Genomic DNA, 27,309 nt, shown 5'->3' on the forward strand with positions numbered 1-27,309 from the left:
ATAAAATTTTATGAATCAGATCAATAAATCGTTGTAACGTATGCTGTTTTTACACCAGACGCCTCAGTTGGTTTAGTGGTTATTTTACCTGAAATAAAGAAATCAAATTCAGTTTTCATATACGATGTTTAAAACTAACAGATTCATACTCAAATCAACGGCTCTCTGAAATTAACCCTTTCGGTGCTGGAACCGAATTTTGAAGGCCTTTGCAAACAGTTTGGATCCAGATGAGACGCCACAAAACGTTGCGTCTCCTCAGGATCCAAACAGTTTGCCATTATGATAGTATTCTTTGAAAAAAATCGAAGAACATGCTAATTTTAGAAATTCAGCAGACGAAATTTTAGCAGACGACAAATTTCCCAGCATGCAAAGGATTAATATCCGACAACAATTATTTTGGCCACATGCTTAGCATAAACGAGATTGCCTCTTTGCTGAATATATCTCTTTGATGACATCATCAAAATAGTCTACTTTTGTGGTACTTCTAGTTAAACGGATCGTTTGAAAAAGAGTATCAGTTTCTAAAGTAATTAATGTCATCATACATTTAATTAATCGATAACTTGGAAAACGTGTTTCCAGAAGATTGTTTAATGGAGCCGTGTTCTGAGAAAACTGTGCATAATGCATGTGAGTAAAGTGTCGTCTCAGAATAGCCTGTGCAGTCCGCTCAGGCTAATCAGGGACGACACTTTCCGCCTAAATTTGGATTTTTGCTAAGAAGAGACTTCATTTAAACGAAAAATGTCATAAACGCGGTGTCATCCCTCATTAGCCTGTGCGGAATTTGCAGCAATGAACATATTGATATACTTCCATGGTGATTCGCGTATACAATAAATATAATAAAAGATATGAAACTAGTGCTGTTCTTGTTTCTTATAAAAACTTTCACGCAAAAGCATGGAAAATGTGATTTAAATAATCATGCAACATGTATTTGTACCTTTATCTAAATCTGCTATTAAAAGCTAAACTATTTTAGAAACAGCAGTACCTTTTAGCTTCGTCATGATGCCATTAAAACTGACACTAATTGCATTTATATTTTTACAGACATTTTGCTGAGATATCGCCTTATCTGCTCAGCAGAGAACCACAATCAGCATGCCATTGCTGGAATCAGTTTTATTCAAATAATTTGACTTCGTCACTAATTACATTCATATTTTCACATATGTTTTCCGATATATTGTCACATCTGCTAAAACGATTACTAAAATCATCATGACATTACTTTATCTTAAAGGGGCCTTTTGACAGATTTTGGCATGTTTTGAAGTTTGTCATTAAATGCTTTATATTGTAATACCCTGTATCCGAATACTATACACGTCCGAAATATGTACACTTAAGAATGCCTTACCTGTTTAACTTTAATAATCCAAATTTTCCTTGTTGTTATCTGGTTTAACAACCATTATCAAATGTTTGTTAAATCCAGTTAATGCTTTCTCCATTATTGAATATCCATTACTTGTAATTTGAATCGCCAGCATTGAATCGAACGCGGGTTAAATGTTCCAAAATGTCCGCCATTTGCAATGTCGAAGGTTATGACATAGCAAGTTAATTCTACGCGAATAAGTTATATCTTATCGAAGAAATGTGTTTTCCCAATGTTTATGTGTAGTATTATGACCTGTTAACTGTTTTATTGTTACAATGTTACTTATACAGTTAGTAGTCCTGTCAGATATTAATGCTGGTGGGGAACTATTTCAAGTATTTTCGCGCAATGCTTTCGCATTGCTTTCACTATGTGTTAGATGAAATATTATTATTATGATTGAGAAATGTAATGAAAGCATTGTATAGTTATGCATAATATTTTCTGAGCTTTTTATTGATGTAATGCTTTCTTGTTAGACTTGCAATGCTGTTAATGCAAATGTTGTTAATGTTGCTTAAACCGTTTTACATAGTTAAATACTTTCATGAAAGTCTGGCTCTGATTGGTCGCCAGCAACGCCCAGCCTCAGCAACTGCTTATAAATAGAGCTGTGGTTGATGATGGAGTCAGTCGTAACTCACTAGTCAGTAGTGACTTGACCCAGAATAGTCGCTCATTACTTAACAACCCATTTAAGATGTCAAAAGCCAACAAAGGTAAACACTAACATATACGACTCACTTACCTACGTTTAATCTACATCTGTACGTCATAGTTCTGACTAGTTCTAACTGACATTTTGCATCTGCATTAAATACTATTTAGAATAACTATAAAGAGTGACGACTGATTTCATCGCTTTATTTAATCTGAACTGCTGTTCAAATAGTTAATATCATACTTGTTGTTTAATTAACCACTCATAGTACTGTTTATATGGCAAACGTTAAGCTTCTGCCCTAATAAATAAATAGTTACAGAAACCATCCTGACTTCTTTTTAATGCGTTTGAGTTCTGAATAAATAAAATGCAACATCATCGATACCGCTCGGCTTACAATTTTGGTGTCAGAAGTGGGATACGGATAGATTTTTAGCATCTGTCCACGGCTCACACCTTGCATTTTTTTTCACTGTCATATAATAAGTGAACAACAGTAATTAAATAATAGTTTATTGACAATAAGATTAATAACCTTCTGGTCTCTCAAGACACAATACAATTTTTTATCATGGCCTCTTCGCCAGATCCCGATATATCTTTTGATATTCAACGCACACATGGGTCCGCACACGAGGAGTCTTTACTAAGGGAAAATGATATTAATGAATGTAGACCGACATTTCGACGTGAATGCAGGGGTGATCAACCAATAATCACGGGCATCGTGCATGAAAGCACTCCGTATACCGGAAGTGTAGAGACCCGCGACGCGTCAAATAACAACAGGCACGCAGCGCAACAGAACGCCCCCTATACCAGAGACACTCCCGTCACATATCAAAATGATAGACGATTTGGGCACGGCGACAATGTTCCACACGCCTACATGTCATCACCACACCACATGCACGTTAAACCAGACACTTACGAAGGCTCTGGCCCCTTTGAGTCTTACGTGTCACACTTTGAGGACTGCGCTGAATTGAGTGGGTGGGACATGCGAACTAAAGTGTTGATGCTTTCCTCCAGTTTACGTGGCACTGCCAGAACGTATTACATGTCTCTCCCAGAACAGGAACGCCGCGATTACCGCATATTGTCTTCACGACTTAACAATAGATTTGGCACCGCAGGAAAACATCAATATATGTGGTTAACAAAATTCGAGGAACGCAGGCGTGTGAAGGACGAGAGCATTTCGTCGCTAGCACATGATATACGTCAGCTCGCACAAAAAGCATACAGTGAATTTGATCACCGCTCACAAGAGCAGTTAGCGTTACACCAACTGTACAAGCTGATCCCCAATGACATGAAATGCAGATGCATTGACCGTAACTGCACTAACATAATTGAGGCCGTAGCCGTCATTGAGCGCTACGAGTCCATCCTCGGAACGTCAACAACTAATATTAGGGCATGCAATGTTGACACTAGTGTCGAATCGGCGTTAAAACAAATAACCGATAGACTTAGCAACCTCGAGTCCCGCAACTCTCCACAATCAGTACCAAAGAAGTGTTATGGGTGCAATTCTACTGAACATTTCTGGAAATCGTGCCCACAAAACATGAATCACACAAGACGCCAAAGCCCACATTTTAGACACCCATCTGGTCGACCACAGCCGCAGTCTAGACCACAGAACAATCATATGAACATGTCATATAACACCAACCGATCGCACTACGGGGGTCCATATCCGCATGTTCATCAACACGGACGGCAACAGAATGCCCAACCGCCACAAGAATACGTGAATGAGCGACTGCTACATGCAAATCGTTCGCGCAATGAAGACCGACAAGACTCCAACGTCCCGAGCACCAACACCATTGATACCCACACTTACACAAGGAATGCCACTCCCAACGACCAGGAAAACTAGTTGCCGTCGGCTCCACGGGCCAGGAGTCGACGAAGTCATTTCAACGGCCTAAAGATAATATTCCTTCCAATAATGTGCACACTGCAAGATCGGGATCTCAATTCAACAAACTTGACAACGGATTTTACCTGACGACTCATGTTGGGTCGGTGGAAATCAACTTTTTAATAGATTGTGGTGCTACAACTTCTCTCTTGTCTGAGAAAAGCTTAAAGAAATTTGATCCTAAGAACATTTTTCACGTCCGTCCCCAATTAAACGAGCTTAAGACAGTAAACGGTGAGGCCATGAGAGTTGTTGGAAATGTTGATCTATTAGTTCCTATAGGAAACGAGTGTTTTGATGTGTCATTTGTGGTCTGTGACATAGAGGCTGATGGGATATTAGGTCAAGATTTTCTGAGGGCTAATGTTGATAGCATCAACTACAAACGTTCATGTCTCATGATGGGTGGTGATGTAGTACCATTGTGGACTGGTGGTCAGGCTTTGCATATCTGTAGAGTGGAATTACAGCAAACAGTTGAGATTCCTGCGAACAGCACGATGATGGTTCCTATTAAAATTCCACAAAAAGAGCATTTATCCGAGCTTGGTTTGGTTGAACCATCTTTTCATTTGATGGCTACAAAAGAGATAAGCTTGATGGGTGGTGTTGTGAGCATCTCTTCTGATCCAGTAATGACTGTACTTAACTATGGCAATTCATCTGTCAGACTGTATAAAAATACAAACCTGGGGACATGTGAGTCTTATTTTGAACCTCCTATGCAGCCTATTGAGAGGGTTGCCTGTGTCCAAGAACAACATAATGAAGAATTTTTGCCAGACCATCTTGTTGACCTCTATGAGAGGAGCTCTCAGCACTTAAATGATCAGGAAAAATCCGAATTTGTTGATCTTCTGTGTAAATATCAAAACGTATTTTCTCAGTCATCAGAGGATATTGGCCTCACTAATCTGGTCAAGCATAGAATTAACACAGGTGATGCCGTCCCAATCAGACAACCACCTAGGCGTCTTCCTTTTGGCAAGAGGGCCATAGAAAAACAAGAAATTGAGACAATGCTTGACAGAGGCGTCATTGAACAATCCTCTAGCCCATGGGCATCGCCTATCGTATTGGTCACAAAGAAAGATGGCAGTTGTAGGTTCTGTGTTGACTATCTCAAACTCAATGAAGTCACCATAAAGGATGCCTATCCTCTACCTCGTGTTGACGACTGCATTGATGCCCTCTCTGGTTCTCGTTTCTTCTCCTCATTAGATCTTAACTCAGGATATTGGCAGGTGGCTATGGATGAGAAAGATAAAGAGAAAACTGCTTTCACAACCACAATGGGATTGTATCAATTTACATTAATGTCGTTTGGTCTGGTAAATGCCCCGGCTACTTTTGAGCGCCTCATGGAAAATGTTCTGAGGGGTTTGCAATGGGTTGAATGCTTATTGTATATGGACGATATCATTGTCCCATCCAAGTCAGTCCATCAGGGCCTTGAGCGACTGGAAAAAATCTTTCAACGGCTCAAAAATGCAGGCTTGAAATGTAAACCCTCAAAATGTATCTTTTTTCAGAAGCAAGTTAAATTTCTTGGGCACTTAGTTTCGGAAGAAGGTGTTGCCACCGATCCAGCAAAGATATCAGCTGTGAGAGATTGGTCAACTCCAAGAAATGTCAAGGAGGTCAAATCTTTTCTTGGACTATGCTCATACTACCGTCGATTTGTGTCTGGTTTTGCACAAATTGCAAGGCCCCTGCATAAAATATCTGACAAGGGTACTGCTTTTCATTGGACTGAGGAATGCGAGCGTGCTTTTCAGCACCTCAAAACCTCACTGACGACATCACCCATTCTCGGATATCCAGTCCATGACGCCCCGTTTGTCCTCGACACTGACGCAAGCGACTTTGCAACGGGTGCTGTCTTGTCACAACTGCAAAATGACAAGGAGGTTGTGATTGCCTATCACAGCAAAAGCCTCAACATACATGAGCAACAGTACTGTGTGACTCGAAAAGAACTTCTTGCTGTATTAAACGCCTTCAACGCCTTTCATCATTTTCTCTATGGGCAGTCTGTTCTTGTAAGGACTGACAATGCAGCTGTGTCTTGGATGCGCAACCTAAAACAGCCAACAGGTCAGGTCGCCAGATGGTTACAGATCTTGGGAACATACGATTTCACTGTTGTACATCGGCCCGGGACACAACATAGGAATGCAGATGCCTTGTCACGAGCTCCATGCAGTAGGTGTGCCAAACAACAAGGGATCACGGAGACTTTCACACATGAAAACTTGATAAATGACGACACGCCATGTGGAGAAGAAACATCTCCAGTGGTTAACACTGACACTGTGCGAATGATCACAAGAAGTCAGAATGATCCATCGATTGTCTTCAAACAGACATCCTACCCAGTTCAACAGTGGTCCTTGGGTGATATCAATTCACAACAAAAGTTAGATCCTTCGCTGCTCTTCATAATACAGTCACTAGAAAGGTCATCTATCCGCCCTTCTTGGCAACAAATCTCAACTCAGAGTGAGTGTGTCAAAAGTCTCTGGCGAATGTGGGACCGGCTTTCTATCACTGATGGATGTCTAATGCGTTCTTGGTTTGAGAAGAACAAATCTTCACGCCAGGTCATTGTACCTGCAATAAGGCGCCAGGAGTTGATGAGGTACATGCACGACATTCCTTCCTCAGCACATTTGGGTACTGACAAGATGCTTGATAAACTCCGCCAGACTTTTTATTGGCCTGGTATGACTACCGATGTGGAAAAATATTGCAGTCAATGTCACAGCTGTGGCGCCCGAAAACCACCTAAGCCAAAGAAGGCTCCACTTGGTTCTCAGCCTGTCCTCGCCCCTCTAGAAAGAGTCGCTCTTGACATTCTAGGTCCTCTGCCTCGCAGCGAAAAAAGCAACACGTATGTTCTAGTGATCTCTGATTTGTTCACTCATTGGACAGAGGCCATAGCCATCCCGGATCAGCTTGCTGAAACAGTAGCAAAAACGTTTGTGAATAATTATGTCAGCAGATTTGGTGTCCCATTACAAATTCACACAGACAGAGGCACAAACTTTGTGTCCAAATTATTTGCAGAAATGTGCAAGTTACTTCAAATGCATCACACTTTTTCAACTCCTATGCATCCACAGTCAAATGCTTCAGTGGAAAGATTCAATCGCACACTAGGGACCATGCTTAGCATGTATTGTCAAACAAATCAAAAACTATGGGATGAGTATTTGCCTCAAGTTATGATGGCTTACAGATCAAGTACCCATAAAACAACTGGTCAAACCCCAAACAAAATGGTTTATGGAAGGGATGTCGTATTACCTGTTCAGGCATTCATCGGTCTTCCACCGCAAGACTCGGGCAACACTGACTTGGAGGCCACAGATGACTACGTGAAAGAGCTTCGTGAGCAGCTTGAAGAAATCCACTCGCTTGCTCGGGTCAGCCTGAAACAGAAACAAGAGTATCGGAAACGCCATTATGACCTTACAGCCAAGAGTAGAGCTTTCAAAACAGGTGATGCTGTATGGGTTCATGACACCTCTCGGAAACCTGGAGTCTGTACTAAACTGGGAGCTAATTGGAAGGGCCCATACATGATAGTCAAAAGGATAGATGACCTCGTTTATCTAATCAAGTCTTCTGCCAGCGGACCAATTAAGTCAATTCACATTGACCGTCTAACGGCATACAAGTGCACAAACCTACCAAGTTGGTTAATTGACCAAAGAAAAACACAATAGATGTTCACATGACAACCAAGAATTATTATAATATTATTTATTAGCACAATCAGGCCTCTTTAACAGTTTTAAACCACAATATTTTTTTTAATCCATAATCCATGTTTACAAATGACTGATGTTCATCATAGATGCATACAACATATCCTTATATCCAGGAACTCTTTAAAGTTGTTAGAGATGAGTCGATCTAAACTCTAATGTATTTTCATTGAATATTGTGTGTTGTTGATTCCTGTAGGAGAATAATTTTTTATGCTTGTGTAAAGTTACCTGATAGTCTGGACGACAATTCAGTGGCCTGATCAACCACAGGAGATTTGTCTTAAGTTTTGTACGAGGCTTTTCATTTTTGCAATGAGATTGCGTAGACGTGAGGTCCGCAATGCGTTTTATTTCCTGGAATCAACAATAGATAGAAAACAATGTTAATACAAGATCTGGGGTTTAAGAACAGATTTTTTTTATTATAAGGAAAGAGTCCTCTGGATGGATACAATAAAGCTAGGAAAGCTTTTAAAACAGGGATAGTTGTACATAACAGCATTCATATTTAATGGCGATGGATTCAGTTGTTTTTGTTTAATACAAACAATTTAGGATTAAAATTTGGTAGTCTATTATTTACATATAAATATATAACAATGTTATGTTGGTATCATATATCACACTACAGGCAACACCATATTAGAAACCTTGAATGTTTTGTATATTGCAGGCAAGACCATCCACAAATGTAGTTACTGCTACGAAATATTTACTTGTCACCGGGATGTGGTGCACCACACCATCAAAGCGCACCAGTCCTGCGAATTGCTGTGTCCATGGTGCATTAAGGCTGAGCATCTCTTCCGTTATCCCGCGGATCTCAGCAGGCATACCCAACATCAGCATCTTGAAGTCTACCACTCCTTGCCCCCACGAACCCTGACAGCAGCCAACTGTTTCTACTTCTCCAAGGTGCCAGCACAGTACATGGAACTTTTTGTTGCTGTGTCTGTATTCACGTCCCTAGAAGCCCAGTTCGCCATGAAGAGTGTTGCCCAGTGGTGCACTGGTCGCACCCCTGGGGCCTCACATTGGATGACAGGTTGGCAGCTTGCCAAGTCCACCTCCACCAATCCCCAGATTTCATCATCATCAGTGATCGCCTCTTCATCTCAGAAAACCACTGACCACTCCAAGACTCCTTCATCCACCACTTTACCACTGTCCTTCCCCCTCATCTTGAAATCTATCGACATTTCGAATGGGGCCGTCAAGATTTTCGTTTCATCGGAAACCCACCTCTATTAGGTCAGGCTGCTTCAGCAGGCTCGTAGTAGACCCGAGGTGATAGGGAAAATTGTGACCCTCTCCGCTACAACCGTAGAAATGTTTATCGCCCCACCTGCTGCAAAGTTTGAATTGTGTCCTGATGACGAAGCACGGAAACACATCTCCAAACTGCTTGCCATCGACGCAAATGATCTAACCACAGTCCGTCAGATGCCCTACACATTGAAGAGGTCCCTCCCAATCCATACAACCCACATAGCCAAGAAGATTTGTGCCAGTCCACTGCCGCCTTCTCACCCACCTACACATCCATCGAAGACCCCATCCATCACCCCTATTCCGCAACCTGTCTCACCTGTTTCAGATCGTAGTCAATCATCAACATCATCCTTGCATGATCTGAAAACACCATCACCTTGTTCTCTAGGATCTCCTTCACCAATCGAGCTTGAGAATACTACCCCTTCAACAAATGTCCATGCAGCCTCCAGCACTCACACAACTACAACAGACTCCAGTACAACTGCTGCTGCGACCATTCCCCAAGTATCTCCGTTGTTTTACAGACCACCTCCAGACTGCAGTACTCCCTTACTCTACGTCCCATCATCATGTGCAACGCCAAGTTATCATCCTACAACGATGACATCCTTCAGGCCCGTACAAGCAAGAGTCCGCTTCACACCACCAACTGTTCCTTCCTCTCCTTCAGCCCCCATCTACATCCCCACTCCTAAAAATAACGACCTGCAACAAATGGCTCGAAGCCTCTGGTCTACTGGAAATATGCCAGTCCTCCCTCCAGCAGCCAGAGAATGGAGTCTGGTCCCTGATGAAAGCATTCATCTGACCCCCTGTCTATCGTGGCCACCAAAGAATTGGACATCATTTTCACCAGAAGAAAAGGGTGTCCTCACTGAGTATGCTGCTGGTGCGCTGGAAATGGCAAGCGGAATTCACCCGATCCAGCGCCAAGTCCTTTTGTATAAATACAGCTATCTTTCACTGACTGGAGCCATGATTCCTCCAAACAAGGACACACAAATGATTTTCTTCAACTTCAAAACAGTTCGGGACATTGCTCTTGGGATAAGTACCTTCCCAAAGGAATTCCAGAAGCAGTTTCTTGAATGTCTTCAACCTTTAAGTCCTGTGGACATGGTGAAGTTTGCTGCCGTCCCATTGAGGCTAACGTCTGAATAAAACCATTATGTTACCTTGCTGCCCTGATTCCGATGTCCTGCTACCTTGCTGCCCTGATTCCGATGTCCTGTTACCTTGCTGCCCTGATTCCGATGTCCTGTTACCTTGCTGCCCTGATTCCGATGTCCTGCTACCTTGCTGCCCTGATTCCGATGTCCTGTTACCTTGCTGCCCTGATTCCGATGTCCTGTTACCTTGCTGCCCTGATTTTGATGTCCTGCTACCTTGCTGCCCTGATTCCGATGTCCTGTTGCCTTGCTGCCCTGACAGTTAACCGACGCCCTGCCAAAGACCCTGATGCCCTGTTGCTGTCCTGATGCTCTGTTCCTGCCTTCTGACGTTTCGTTCCAATCCTGCCTGAGATCTCTGATGCCATGTGCCAGTTTGCTGATGCCTCGCGAACTGACATTTCAAAATTGATTAATTATTTGCATAGACATTATTGTGTGTGAGTTTAAAGTATGAGCTCATACTATATTGTAAGTATGGTAATTGATTAAATGTTTATGTGTAATTAAGTGTTTTAAAATAATATTTTGAGATATTCTGTTTTCAATAAATAACTTTTATTGACTTTTTTTTTTTTGTTAAAGAACGTAACCTTTAATTGGGTAAAACAAATACATTTACGTGATACTAGTTCTTGCATAATTGTTCTTGAGTCTGCAAACTAGGGTGAGCTTCATAAACTGTGTCTGAAATCAAAGCACTGAGAAGACTTGATTGTACCTGAAACAGAAATGTAGTGTTATTTATGCATTGTTATTAATGTGTTAATTGTTCAGTAATTGTTATTCTTTCATTTCAAATTTGTATAGATCTGTAAGTTTAAATTTTTACTTCAAACTTCAGGAGAAGTTTATGTCTTTAAGGTGGGGGAAGTGTAATACCCTGTATCCGAATACTATACACGTCCGAAATATGTACACTTAAGAATGCCTTACCTGTTTTACTTTAATAATCCAAATTTTCCTTGTTGTTATCTGGTTTAACAACCATTATCAAATGTTTGTTAAATCCAGTTAATGCTTTCTCCATTATTGAATATCCATTACTTGTAATTTGAATCGCCAGCATTGAATCGAACGCGGGTTAAATGTTCCAAAATGTCCGCCATTTGCAATGTCGAAGGTTATGACATAGCAAGTTAATTCTACGCGAATAAGTTATATCTTATCGAAGAAATGTGTTTTCCCAATGTTTATGTGTAGTATTATGACCTGTTAACTGTTTTATTGTTACAATGTTACTTATACAGTTAGTAGTCCTGTCAGATATTAATGCTGGTGGGGAACTATTTCAAGTATTTTCGCGCAATGCTTTCGCATTGCTTTCACTATGTGTTAGATGAAATATTATTATTATGATTGAGAAATGTAATGAAAGCATTGTATAGTTATGCATAATATTTTCTGAGCTTTTTATTGATGTAATGCTTTCTTGTTAGACTTGCAATGCTGTTAATGCAAATGTTGTTAATGTTGCTTAAACCGTTTTACATAGTTAAATACTTTCATGAAAGTCTGGCTCTGATTGGTCGCCAGCAACGCCCAGCCTCAGCAACTGCTTATAAATAGAGCTGTGGTTGATGATGGAGTCAGTCGTAACTCACTAGTCAGTAGTGACTTGACCCAGAATAGTCGCTCATTACTTAACAACCCATTTAAGATGTCAAAAGCCAACAAAGGTAAACACTAACATATACGACTCACTTACCTACGTTTAATCTACATCTGTACGTCATAGTTCTGACTAGTTCTAACTGACATTTTGCATCTGCATTAAATACTATTTAGAATAACTATAAAGAGTGACGACTGATTTCATCGCTTTATTTAATCTGAACTGCTGTTCAAATAGTTAATATCATACTTGTTGTTTAATTAACCACTCATAGTACTGTTTATATGGCAAACGTTAAGCTTCTGCCCTAATAAATAAATAGTTACAGAAACCATCCTGACTTCTTTTTAATGCGTTTGAGTTCTGAATAAATAAAATGCAACATCATCGATACCGCTCGGCTTACAATTTTGATCAATGTAAACATTGGCTCCAAAACGTTCTTGTCAAAAATCAAGAATAACATTAAAAAAGGGGGAAAAAAGTAACCCGCAGCAGGGCTCAAACCAGTGACCCCCGGAATCCTGGAGTAAAATCCAATTAGACCGCTCGGCCATCCTGCCAAGCATGTACGAGTGGCGTATTTGATACTTTATATAAGCAATCTTCGTAGTTTCACAAAATTAAACGACAACAACAGAACTCTCCAAATTATTCAATCGTTTTGCGTTGCAACGCTTTATAATTTTCAGGTTTTTAAATCGTCAAAAGATGCGTATAATGGATATATTTGACCATAGTAAATGTTCACTATTTCTGTTTCCTCACAAATATCATAACTAAAACGAAAATTTTCGAATCTGAAACAACTTTTTTTCAATTTCGTCAATTTACCAAAACGTGAAAAGATCCCTTTAATGAATATTGAAAGTACATTGGTTTTGCTTTAAACTTCTATTTACGGTATGGTATTATAAGTTAGCATGCTTATAATTATGTTACTGACTTCCTTTAAACAAACTGTTGTAAAGTTAAAATATCTTGATTTGTTATTAAAGCATCGGTTAAGCTTCTCACAATTCTGAAACTTATCTTTTGAAAACATGATATTTTTTATAACATGTGGCCTGTCCTGAGATTTTTTGTCAAAACGGGGTAAATGAGAAAAATTGACTTATTTACATTTTCAGAAAACTCCAGGTACATGTAGGCTGAACACGGGAAAATTAAGATGTTTGAAAAATATCTCAGTTTTCAGGTGAAAAGGGCTGATTTAGAAATGCCTATTAAAACACAAAATAAACATTTCTTGATTTATTATCATGTCAATAAAAAAGATATTATATTTTTGATAAATCTTCAAGTGTATGAATAAATCAATAATATATGATTTTATAACACAATATACTTAATACTCATCAAGAATTAGGGACGTTATCAACATTATTAAATTTCTATTGGTTACCATGAAAACTCCACAATTAAGTCAAACTATTGAAATTCTGTGCATGCATTGCACTTTTTAACAATTGTTTGTTTAATAACTCGGATACGGAAAAAATCTTCCATACCTAATGCAGATACAAAGTCATAGTGTGTACACTCAAACGTGTGAATGTTGTGTTTTCCAAATATTATTAGTGATTGTTTACAAGGTATTTCAATGCTTTATTTGTACTGTATCAACGGAAACCAATGTCCATACTAACGGAATATTACGCTAGTCAATTGTTCCAAGAGTTTGTATCACTCGAGTGGCTAGTGTGATGACGTACCGCCTCGAGTGTGATGCGAAATAGCACAATACAAAATATAAAGAAGTGAAACTCCAGCTGCTGGAGCAGAATTGAATTTTCATTTAAAATAATTAGTTGGTCCTTTATTTAAGGCAAGTGACCGATTGCCCAAACAGTACAAAACAGCACAATACAGCACAATACAAACCAACATAAACACAAAATATGAATAAAGCTGGGGTCACCGCCTTGGAACGGTCAATGCAAAGCATTGGGGGTTTAAACCTGGTTATAGAGCGCTCAACCTCACACTTGGCCCAGCAATATTCAAAATACATTTAAGTGTAAATAAAATTTAACGTCATAGCATTGTAACTCAAATTAAACAATAATAAAAGGGAATTAAAACGCATTCAATTTAATTACTATTTAATTACTCAATTGCATTGAAGATACAAGAGTAACAGAATTACAACTTTTTGACGAACGATCAAATAAAACTATTAACAATTGTCAACTACATTCTTCTTTATAGAAAAGATTTGAGAATATAGAATCATATAGTTAATATCTCAGATAATCATCGCGCAAATACAGGAAGAAGCAGCAATAATGGGTGTAAAGCCACGAGAGTGATACAAACTCTTGAAACAATTGACTAGCGTAATATTCCTTTTTATTATATACAACAGCTAACGAAAACAGTTAACAATTGTATTTTTTACTTAAACAAAACTGACAAAACAATGACTAAAACGGTACGCCATAGTTTATTTAAGACGCGTAAGAAACATTCGAACCGGGAAAACACAGGTTTCCGACACGCTTACCTTAATGCAATCGTTAATCCAATGTTTATAACAATTAAGTTGACAACTTTAATCCGATGTTTATAACAAAAACGTTGAAACAATATGCACTTCCACTTCTATCTTCCATGTCTTCATCGAAACTTAGTTTAAACCACACTATTTTATTGTATTCTTATACATTTATGCATGATAAAACACACACTCCAAAATACGTTTTGAATTCGTTCGATGTTTTTAACAAATAATTTACTGTTAAAAAACACCACGTCCAACAGGTCCTTAAATTCCATAGAGTTAAGATAAAACTATTGTGTATCGTCGCAGAAATGACGTCGCACGATGTACCACCTAATATATTTCGTAATATAAAATATTTCTATTTTCGGTGCGCGTAATGTGACGTCATTAAATGGGTCGAGGTAGTCCGGCTAGTATGGTAATACGGAATTGGAAACAGCGAGTAGCGTAATACAGGATTTTTTATTTCAGCGATTGATACAACCTGTATTTTGTTATAAGCATTAAACAGGTATATAATACACACAATTATTTATTTAAAAGATGTGAAAATAAAATTATTTATTTAAAAACATAATGCAGCATCCGTAATATAATAGTTTTGTTTCTTCTTCTTCTTCTTCTTCTTCTTCTTCTTCTTCTTCTTCTTCTTCTTCTTCTTCTTCTTCTTCTTCTTCCTTATTCCGATACAGCACCCCTTCTATATAGACGAGTTTGCGCCGGCGCCTTTTGGTTAAGGGTCGAAAACTGTACAAAAGTTAATGCTTAAACTCTACTAGTGCATGGTGTATGTTCACCCCCTTGCAACAGGTGCATTGTCGATAGTTGGACCGGAAGTTTCAGAATTATCGTTATTTGATTTACAAAATAATTTTTATTGTATGAGCCTTAAAAAGGAACAACACATTCACTATTCGAAGTGATGAAATGTAAGTAAACTCCCGCATTACACTTTCCTTCCTCTTTTTTTAGCGCACCTAATAGATAGTAATCATACAATAATGAACGTTTGTGTATTTACGTTCGGGTGGGGAATCGTTTACATTGGTAACCAATCAAATGTCGTAAAACTTTTGTAATGACAATTTGATATTATTAAACATATTTATGCGTAAAAAAACATGAAATATGGTTGAACGATAGGAAGTCGTAACAAAATAATGCAATAGGCATGCACAATAACAGAATGCAACATTGTCAGACATTGCCATTGAATTTGAAAAGCCCCAGTGAAAAGAGTAGCAGATTTATTCACTAATTCAGCCCCAGTCTGTGTACTTTTTTATGACGTAAACTTCAAAGCAACATTCGAACGCACGGGCCCGAAAACTGTTAACTTTTTTAACGCGAGAATTTCCACAGCCGATAAGACAACAACAACAATCACAGGCAGCAGTATCATAAATTTGCCCCCCCCCCCCCCCCGGGACCCCCCCCCCCCCCCCCCGGGACCCCCCCCTCCCAGGACCCTTCCCCCCCCCACCCCCGAGCTTACCCCAGGGCTCCCAGATTGTTAAATGTACACCTATTGTGTATGGTTTGATTTTTTAACAACGAATATTGACAAAAATACACAGTTTGAAAAAATAACCCTCGTATAGGTATTATATATACACAAGGTATGAAACGTACTATATGTCTATTGCTGAACGATTGTGGAACTCTGGACATGACATTTTTCACAGAAAACACACATGTTCTCATGCAGTTGACAACAAAATGCAACTGGATTCGTTAAAAGACAGTAAAAGCAACGTGATTACACAACTAACCGATCTCCTGCTCGGCTAATAACTTGAATATTCAATTACATTTGATTTTATGTCAGTCACTCTGTGTTTCATCTACACATGTACACCATTTTAATTTTATAACGCGTCATCTGGTTGGTTGTTCTCATTGTGTTGGCCAATGATATGGCGTTTTAGAACCGAGCATTTGATCGACAAAATATGACAGCAAAACACAGACATGTAGCGAGAAAGGGGGGTAGGGTCCCGGGGGGGGGGGGGGGCTAATTTATTAATCTGCTGCTTGTGACAACAATCATGTTGAAAGAACAATAAATGTGATATAAATTGTCCGTTCTGACCCCGTTCCAAAGAAATAACCTTAACAATGTTTAAAATCTGCACATTTCCTTCGCCAGACGGCTATGTTTGTCAATGTTTTGATCGTAAAATGTTGTAAGAGTAGTTTCCCTTGGAGGTCTGTCTCGAATTAGTATTGTGCTCTCTGTACTTTGCATTACAATATGATTAAAGTATGATTTGTATGCGGAAAATTTATTTTACCCCCAAATGATGAAATGAGACCATAAGTTAAGATCGTTACCGGCCTATTGCGATAAAGGTTCTCGCTGCGTCAATTTGGGATTTTGTCACAAAACAACTGTTATTAGAAGGGGTGACAACTTTTTATAAATGCCCCCATTGTGAATAGAATTTTATTTAGCTATTTTCCGTTAGTAAATACACTTTATCTAGACCTTTGAATACAGTTATCACAGTTCATATTTCGTTTTTATGAAGACCAGTTTTGTTTAAACCATTCCTTTCAATAAATGTTATTCATGAAATTCATCTAAAACAACATATATTTAATACAAATAAACACATATTCACAAAAACATATATCGGTTATTATAAACACATCCCAAGGCCTCGCTGTGACGTCATCAAAATCGGTGCACGATCTTATAGGGTAATTCTGTGTGACGCAGACTACCATGTACATGAATGTTTAAAGGTACGTAACTCCATTATGATTAGCTGTCAACCAACATATTTCACTCGTTCTTTGTTAAACAAAAGATAAATCATCAAGTATATATCAAGTTTAGTTACTAGTATTGTCTAATGATTTTTCATGAAAGATATTTCTTTGAAGTTTAAGGTGCACAATCTTATAGGTTAAGAGGCTATTCAGCCTCACCCTTAAACTATTTGATTCAGCTCCAGGCGTATTCCGCTTCAATTCATTTTATCATACATATTCTCTATACTTATTTGAACACCATTATCGGAAACAAACTGTAACCAATTTATGTAACTGTGACACTGACTGTTTAGGATTGTTTAAAGCTGTGAAAGATTGTCAGTTTGTAAGTAGAATATTGAATTTTGATTATAATTGATTTTAATGATAATTGATTTAAGGAATTTAATGTAAAGCAATTTTCAGCTTACAAGCTGTGAAACATTTTTGTTACATGTGACGTCCGTTACAATGGCGGTTCAGATCGATAAATAGAATAAAGGTCATGGTCAGGAAACAACTACTGCTTTATGCATTTGCGTTTTTTATGCCCCCAGATCAAATGATCGGGGGCATATTGTTTTCGGCCTGTCTGTCTGTCATTCTGTCCCAAAACTTTAACCTTGGTTAAAGTTTTGCAATAACTTGTGCAATATTAAAAATAGCAACTTGATTTGGGCATGCATGTGCATCTCATGAAGCTGCACATTTGAGTGGAGAAAGGTCATGTTCATCCTTCAAGGTCAAATGTCAAAAATACAATCCAAGGGAAGTAATAAGCTTTAAAAGGAAGATAATTTCTACACCTGCCAAATGATATATTGAAATTTTATTTCAAAGCTGCGCTTTAGGGGGCATTGTGTTTCTGACAAACACATCTCTTGTTGATTTTTTTGGGGGGGGAAAAACTTTATGATATGAATAAGTAAAAACTATGTTTAATTGATTTCTTATGAAAATAATATTTCATTTTTGTGAACTCCCAAATAAGTTATCTACATCTATATGTTCTTGCTTTAGTGTTAAATAAAAGTATATGCTTACATGTCCTTTTAAATCCATAAGTCTTCATTTTGTCAGTCTGGTCGTAACACCATTCTGCAGCTTGTCACAATTATTTACTGAGCATTTTCTCCTTTGTAAAGATGTGCACAATGTTTTAAACACGTGTTTATTGTTTATTATGTAAAGTTGAATTTAATTAAAAAATAAGGATTGTATTAAAATCTATTTCCTTATTAATAAGTTATCAAACCTTAGAATAAAGAATGTGATCCCTGATCTATTCACATTTAAAATGGGGTCAAGTAAGCCGATTTCAAAAATAAGCTAGGGGCCGGCTAAGCCAACAGAAATACAAATAATCTGATACATTTTGAAAATGCATCTGTTTTCATGAATGTAGATATTAAAACTTTGTTATGTTGAACCCATTGAAAATTATTTAATTTGTAAAGTCACTTAGACTATGCATTGAATTAATATAAAAAAATAAGTGCTTGTGTGAATTGAATACAAACTATTGTCACTTAAATAATAAATCAAAAATCAAACTGTGTAATCAAACTGTGTAATCAAACTGTGTTTGATTATTATTGTGCATCCCCTCTTTATTGACAATTCATCAGACATATTTACTTATGAATTCTACTTGCTACAGTACAGGCACCATCTACTTAAACAAACGCCACTCGCGGTGTTCATCTCACTGTGTTCGCTTACCAATATGAACCCTGCAATGGGTGTTCAGATCAAATGTCGCGGGGGCCGTTTGCCATAAGGCGAACACCGTGGACCCATAATATCTACCGCGGTGTTCATCATGTTTGCTAAAATTAAAATGATTGAACATAACATATTGTATTGATCCCTTTCATTTAAAAGTGATAATGAATAATGTATTTAACACACATGGCCATGACAATGTTTTCTGTCTATATAAACGCCGCGCATAAAAGAAAACCGTGTTCGCACCTAGCTTTTGGATACCGCACCAGGAGAAGTATTAATTGCCTGTTTGATTATGAAATTAACAGTTTGAAGCCATGGAGAACTCATAACTGATTGTAGTTATCATATTATCCCGAGCCTCTGGATTCCCCGATCCATACATGTCAACTGTCTCAATCGCATACATGCAACTTCTCCCATCTTTATCCATTACTTTATGATCCTAAATATGCCTGATTTCCATGTTTAAAAGCAAATTATGGGTGGGTAATATAGACGATAAGAGTTGTCAAGTTTAGATTGTCATAAACACAAACGTTTGCAATTTTTGAAAGTATCAAATTAATTTCGGCATACGATTCTATTTAAAGATTTGATGAAATAAGCGCCCAATCAGGACAGTTGTATTCCAACATGCATAAATCACCTGACACGGTTTGCACACGTCGTGTACAGCTATTTTCGGTTACAACTTCTTCGTGAAATAAATGAATTTCTTTGTCCTGATAAAAATGGCACGAACATTGCTGTTGTTGTATTTATTTGTAAATGAAAATTTCGTAGCGGGTACAACATTGAGATCATTAAATTTCCGTTAAATGTTTTGTTGTGAATTTCAACTTAAGTACCAGGGTACCTTGCGAGTTATTTGGCATTGACATTTCCTCTTAATAAAATATAATTTACACACGCTGTATCATTACCGTTACTCTGTTTCAGTTACTTCTTTATTGAAACAATTATTGTATTGTATACTGACTGCACACAAGTGTCGTAACATTATAATGCAGTACTTAAATTTGGACAGTACTTAAAGTCGGACACAACTAAATAAATGATTTAATACTCACTTGATTTCTTTGAAACTCTATATGTGTTGTTAAAAAGAGAAATTGCATTGATTAACACAATCAGACTTAATAGTATTGATCATGTAAACGCTTTATTTACGTTTCCGACTTAACGTACTGTCCGAATTTATGTACGCATACATGTGCACATACATGTAATATCTACATGTAGCAGTCTCCGCCAAACATGGTCGGACCGACGGACATGTCCTGTAAAATTTTGTAAGGTCCGGCCTGTCGGTCTAATTTACAGGACCGATTGTCCGGTAAAAATAAATAGAACGAAATTGTTGATTATTTATGTTTTTACGGCTCTGAAAGTTTTCCCCGGTATAAAAATAGCTAACGCGTCTTTCCGTTCCAACGCTCTACTCTACGGAATTTTGCGATGCACCTAATTGGTCCATTTTTTGCGTCGTTACCATATGACGAATGCTTGTCAGGACATTCTAAATCCATGACGGCCTAGTCGCTGATTAAGATAATTATAAATCTGATTATTAAATGATACAAATATCAATTTGTATGGACATAATCGAGATAGTTATAAATAATTGTGATCATCTTCATTCGCTATGTCATGATCTTGACTGTCAATGTCCCTGCGTGAAAAAGTCTGGTAATCAATTATCTAGGCGGCCGTCGGTTTAGGCCTTATTGACCAGATTCCTCTCTGACATGCGCACTGAGACTTAGCAACAAGAATCAACAAACGCTACCGCCGAGTTTGAAAACTGTTTGAAAAATGTTTCTACGATATTAGGAGGGAGCGACTCCCGGTGGGAAACGACCGGCACCACCTGATTCTTTGGAAAAACAGAAAGAGAAGTGGAAAAAATATGAAGAAAAAATGAAAATGAAATGCTCCTTAAATCTTTTTGTACATAGTGCAATTATAATGATAAATGTGTTCAATAGTTTTCAGAACATGTTTTATCAAACTAAACAAGTACCATGTATGGTCGCTTTTCGTGTGATTTTATTAATATAGTTATGTAGTTGGTAGGTCCAGTAAAAAAAGAGGAGGTCCTGTATTTTTTCCCAGTTTACAGGACCTACTGTCCTGTAAAAATTTGACTAGTTTGGCGGAGACTGATGTAGTATATGATATTCTTTTGTACATTTACATTTAAAACGCGTAAATGACCCTTGTAGACAGGTGTTTACGGTGGCTACACAGCATTGCGGTGATCACTGTAGTTCCCGTTAAAGATAGCATGCAATCACGGCGATTTCGGGTGTTCGCCGAACACCGCAGTCAGTAGCATGTCCGTCCCCCGCAAAATGTCACCCATCAGGAAAAGTGAACACCGCGGACAGGCATTTTTGTTTAAGTACACAGTGCCTGTACTGTACTTATGAATTGGACTGTAAAATGACAGATTGAGGGTCCTCCGCTTTGTCATATTACAAGAAGTCTTCACCATAATTTGTATAATCCTGAAGCCAGACGCATAGAATGTTTATAGTAAATAATAAATGTTTTACTAGTCAGACTATATGATAACTATATTTGGGCCGTGCTCTGTGAAAAGGGGGTTTCAATGCATGTGCATAAAATAATGTCTCAGATTAGCGTGTGCAGTCTGCACAGGCTAAGCAGGGACGACACTTATTTCAGATGTTATGGTATTTTAAGTTTACAGAAAGTCTCTTCTTAGTAAAAATTCCAGTTAAGGCGGAAAGTGTCATCCCTGATTGGCCTGTGTTGACTGCACTGGCTAATCTGTGATGTAACTTTACTCACATGCATTGTACCCCCTTTTCACAAGCCCATATTTATCTGAACAAGAATTACGTTTTACTAGGCCTGGGCTCAAACTTTGTGATATTTGTCTCAGTTGTGTGCTGAGAGAAAAATGCCTTTTATTTATATGAAAATGTATTACTAGTAAATCATTTTAATGTAACGCTATTTAGTTGTGGTATTTATTTCAGACAACAGATCAGAGAGTTAATAATGATTATGGAGCTGTTTATTTATTAGTTCATTCAGCAAATTTCACATTTATTTCATTAGGAAATAATAGAAGTGATCTTTTGGTGAGTTACCAACTATATGTGGGCTTTGGAAATCAAAACTATCATGATTTATCTTCACATTTTAGAGGGAGAAAACCATAAAATGCCCATAGAATTAACTGATGGTGAATGCCTTTTCATGGTTTTAATGAAAAAGATCAATATTTATGTTTGCATGTTCTGAAATTTTGCATCATATTATTGCTTGTACAAGTTTATAATTGCGTACTGCATATTTAATCAAGCATGTAAAATGTCATAAGCTTAAAACTGGTATGCAAAAGATGTGGACAATTTCCAACTTGGCATAATTTGTATGAAAACCATATGTGATTTAAAATTTCATTCAGAAATTCTAAGAAAATTTATGTAATAAAAGTGAAAAAAGCATTAGAAAGAAATCTTTATTTGAGCCATTATCCCAGAAGGGGCCTCTTATATTTGTACTGTCTCAAGCGTCCATACATTTTGAGCGCTGATTATGAATGATTAAAGTTATTGATGCAGCAGCAGTACTGTTCAACCGTAAAAAAAACCAAAACAACAAGAGCTGTGTTTTTCAAACACAAATTCCCCAACTGCACTTTTTTGAAGCCCAGCAACACCTATTTTCGAGAAAATGTTTAACTTCAAGACCCTTAACTTTGTAGAACGTCATTGGACTGGAAGAAAATTCAATCTTGATCCCTTAACCCTTTGCATGCTGGGAAATTTGTCGTCTGCTAAAATGTCTTCTGCTAAATTTCTAAAATTAGCATTTTCTTCGATTTGTTTCAAAGAACACTATCAGAATAGCAAACAGTTTGGATCCAGATGAGACGCCACAAAACGTGGCGTCTCATCTGGATCCAAACTGTTTGCAAAGGCCTTCAAAATCCGGTTCCCGCACCGAAAGGGTTAATCCTTCAAAAGTTGCCAGATCTCAGGGTCCAATTTGTGCATTTTTGTACAACTTGCTACATATGACCACTACATGTACTTCATGTGTTACCCTATTAAAATAATGCATATTTTCAAAATGTTGCTTCAGAAGATTCCTTGAAGTTAAAATTTTGCCTTTTAATTTGTCTCATTGATATATTGAATATAATAGTTTTCTTTGTTGAAAGCTTAATATGTTTAAACTTAAAAAAAAGTCATTAAAAAGGGTGGTGACTTTTATAAGGGTTTATAAGATAATTAAGTCTGTTGTGTCAGATTAATGCAATGTAATCAAAGCTTTGTTAAAGTCAATAAGTCTTTTTAATTAAAGTAGCTTACTCAAGTTTCTAATCTTTAAGTCTCATTGACAGTTTATCACAAAGGTTTAATAAAACAGAAAACATATCTGGTCATTGTATTGTAAATCTACTTCTTCATTACCACGCAAATTTAATCCCAAACTCTAGCAAACTTTATGCAAGAGGGATTAAAATAGTAGTAATAGTTCCGATATTTGATCAATGTCTGTAAATTGTTGTTGTTCCATACAAAGAATAGACCTTGTAAAGAGAAATTGAAACCTATAACACTTATAGGACTGTATGGTTAAAGAAAGAATTTATAGTTGTATTGGAGTTGATAGAGCTGTGATCAAGGTTGAATTTTTTTAGACTTTTAGTATATTAAGTTTTTGTTAAGAGCCAAAATTAATACAAAATCTCAATGTTTTATCATTTTTGGTATTGAATTGTTAGAAGATAAAAATTGAATGTTCAATGCAAAGTTTTTTTAGGTTTGTTTATTTAAAAGTAATTTTAGTGCCAAACGCCTGATAGGGAATTCTGTTGTTGTTTTGTATGAGGTTTTGAATTGTTAGGAAACAGAAAAGAAATGTTTTTTTGCAGGTACCTTAGAGAATTATCATTGAAGTTTTGTTATAAGTACCAACCTCTGCAAAAGATTTTTCATGAATTTTCGGAAAATTAAAATCTTAGGAAAATGAAAGTTGCTTAATGTAATTTTTTATTTGAGTCCAACTGTTTATTATGAAATGTTTATTAAAAAAAACACACTATATTATCTATTGATAAAATAAATATATGGATGCTAAGTGAAAATCGTTATTTATTTCAGGATTGTGCAATACGGGAATGATTGCAGACTAGAACTATAAGAACTGTGTAACAAAACCATTCTTGAGTGATTTGATCACTGATGGGGAAGGCTGAATCAATGCTCACAGACTGGATAAATGACATTCTGACGATAATGAATCAATATTTAGTGAAAGGACTTTTGACATAGAAAATAACATGAAAAGATTTAAACAAACAACAAGGAGCTGATAAAAGTGAACGTGCATTGATTATTTGAAGAGGATTTAGTGATCAGGAGTCCCCTGGCGAAGACTTAAGCATATTTTGAAAGTAATTGCTCAAATTGATAAGATTGGAATTATTTATGTAAAATCTGGGGAAATAAATTCATGATGGAGTAAAAGAAATGAATGTTTTATCAGTGACATTTTTGTTGGAATGTTGGTCTGACTTTTTGAGGCTTTGAATTTTTTTTTATAAATGTACAATATTTAGGAGTCACTGTGTTTAAAATAGCAGTGTTCATATTTGAAATATTTTTATAAGCAAAATAACTGGATTAAGCGTTTATAAGGCAACAATGTTTTCCGAGGAGTTGTTACGAAGTTTGCAACCTGCATCAGTTTTACCTGTGACGAGAAATATGCCATACACATCTGCAAGTGTACCGAGTCGGAACCAACCTCGAAACATGACTGGAATATATCTTGGACTGGTAGGTATTGACTAAAATTACTTTTAAGTTTTGTAAAATATTATTTTATGTGATGAGCACTCTGGTAAAATCAGGGTTAATGTATGTGCTTGCATTGTTTAATCCCACGAAATTACTTTACCCTTCTATGGAATTTTTGTTTAAAGAAGTCTCTTATGAACTTAATTATCCAGTCTAGGCTAAAAGTGTCATCACAGATTTGGCCTGTGCAGACTGCACAGGCTTATCTGGGATGACACTTAATGCATATGCATTATGCCCAGTTTTCCTAGAGCCGGACATGATATATACGAATTTGGTGTAAGCAAGAGTGCATCAGAATCTTTTGGCTCAGTGAGATTCATTGTTTTCTGGGTTGGACTTTGTATTTGTGTTTGTCTTTGGAGGAGATTGTGAGAATGGCGCCAGATCAGGGGCTGGGATCCATAACCTGTACACTTCTATCCAATACACAACATATACTGATCTATGCTACATTCAGAAAACTATTTTCACAAAACTTCCTATTATTCAAGGAAAACATTAAATTCCTAAACTCTTGAATATATGAAGTATTTTGAAAAACAAGGTCTGAGTTATCATGTTAAAATTTAGAAAAGCTTTGACATTTAAATGAATTTTGCCTTATGAAAAAAGGATGTAATGCCTGTGCATGAAGTGTCATCCCAGATAAGCTTGTTCATTCCGCACAGACTATATAATCAGGGACGACACTTTCCCCTTAAACTTGGTTTTTGTTAAGAAGAAGCTTCCTTTGACTGGAAAAATAAAATAAAAGTCGATAAGTGTCTTCCCTGATACACCTGTTTGAACTGTACAGGCTTCCCTGAATATCAGGGTTCGACATAAACTTTTTTTACAGCCAGACCATCGGACCAGCTCCTCTTAAAATGTACTAGCCTGAATCTGATGTCTTCTAGACCATAAATGACATGGCAAATAAACACATTTGTGTCGTGTAACTGTTTAATCAGGTTTTATCAGTAAATAGAGTGAACACAAGAAAGTTATTTTGATGCACAGAGTAAAAAATAAAATGAAACTATTTAACAACATGCATTGTTTGTTATAATTTCACTTTTTATCACCAGTTAAACAAATGAAGTCTGTACAGCAGGTGACATTTATTCAACGTCATCAAATTCTGGCATCCATGACTGCTGTGCTCCATGCTACCACAGCTCCAAGGCTATTTTTCCATCATAATCTGTGTCAGTTTTACTGTCGGATTCTTCTTTATTAACTTATTTGTCGGACGAAAATCCAATCTTGAACAAAGCCATTCTTTAAATTACATTCCCTTATCTGCTACGCCAAAATGTTTACATTGTTGATACCGATTTTCGATAGAAGTCGTACAAACATGATGTAAGGTTCTAAGACACTGCAGAAAATCATTAATATTCATGACAACTTGACCAATGGAAACAAGCAATTTCTGCAGGAAGCTATCCTTCGCGTATAAAAATAGTGATGAATCATGTGAATGCTCCGCGTTTATTTATATACACTAGTTTTGTTCTGATGTATATAACGGATGCGAGAGTTATTTTACACATTAAGAAAAAAAGGTTTTCGGTTAGTTATAGTTATATGAATCAGTATTAGATTTTTTATGTACGAACAGTCGGACAAGCTAGCCCACAGTTTTGCTAGCCCGACCACCGATCTTACTAGACAATGTCTGTCGGATGTGCCTTAGTGTCGAACCCTGAGTATATGGCTCAAATGAGTCACGTTCTGAGAAAACTGGGCATAATGCTTGTGCGTAAAGTGTCTTCCCAGATTAGCCTGTGCAGTCTGCACGGCTAATCAGGGACAACACTTTCCGCTTTTATGACATTTTTCTTCTAAGTGAAGTCTCTTTTTAGCAAAAATCGAGTTTAGGCGGAAAGTGTTGTTCCTGATTAGCTTGTGTAGACTGCACAGGCTAATCTGGGACGACACTTTACGCACATGCATAAAGCCCAGTTTTCTCATAATGCAACTCATCTATTTTTTGTTTCAGGAGGGCAATATTAATCCTCCACCCAATAAAGGCATGGGCTCTGTGAAGGTTCGCAAAGGAACGTCTTCAAAAACACGCACAACGTCAGAAGATCGTAGATATGTAAGCATAACATGACGTAGTTTGATAATTCTATCCTGTATTTTTGGAGGGATGATGGCATAGAACAAATATTTTAGCCGTGTTCTGGGAAAACTGGGATATTCGTGTGGGTAAAGTGTCATCAAAGGCTAAGCAGTGGAGACACTTTCTGCTTTTATGGTATTTTTTGTCTGAAGGAAGTCTCTTCTAAACAAAAATCTAGTATATGCAGAAAGTGTGATTCTTATAAGCCTGTGCATACTGCACAGGCTAATCTGGAAACAGTTTACAAACATGTATTAAGACCCATTTTCCCAGAGGGAGGCTCATTATGTAACAAAACCAGAGGAGACTGTAGGTTTAATCTCTGTCTGTCTGTTTGCCTGCTTGTCTGGCTCATTATGTAACAAAACCAGAGGGGACTGTAGCTTTGATATCTGTTTGTCAGTTTGTCTGATTGTGCGGCTCATTATGCAACAAAACCAGAGGAGACTGTAGGTTTGATCTCTGTCTGTCAGTTTGTCTGCTTGTCTGGCTCATTATGTAACAAAACCAGAGGGGACTGTA

The 27,309-nt window shown here is 37.4% G+C and overlaps 1 protein-coding gene across 5 annotated transcripts in view; it reads left to right on the top strand.

The window, feature by feature from the left end:
- The first annotated feature begins 15,157 nt into the window (after positions 1–15,157).
- The window catches only part of LOC127844567 (uncharacterized), an 80,593-nt gene continuing 68,441 nt past the window's right edge, over positions 15,158–27,309 (top strand). For all 5 annotated transcript variants that reach the window (XM_052374921.1, XM_052374924.1, XM_052374922.1 and 2 more), the window contains exons 1-3: positions 15,158–15,269; positions 23,976–24,653; positions 26,662–26,763. In XM_052374921.1, coding sequence (XP_052230881.1) covers positions 24,519–24,653; positions 26,662–26,763 — 237 coding nt within the window. In that variant the 5' untranslated portion in view covers positions 15,158–15,269; positions 23,976–24,518. The remainder of the gene's footprint in view (positions 15,270–23,975; positions 24,654–26,661; positions 26,764–27,309) is intronic.

Source organism: Dreissena polymorpha, chromosome 9 (assembly GCF_020536995.1).
Source record: "Dreissena polymorpha isolate Duluth1 chromosome 9, UMN_Dpol_1.0, whole genome shotgun sequence".
In the NCBI taxonomy this organism is placed as follows: Eukaryota; Metazoa; Mollusca; class Bivalvia; order Myida; family Dreissenidae; genus Dreissena; species Dreissena polymorpha.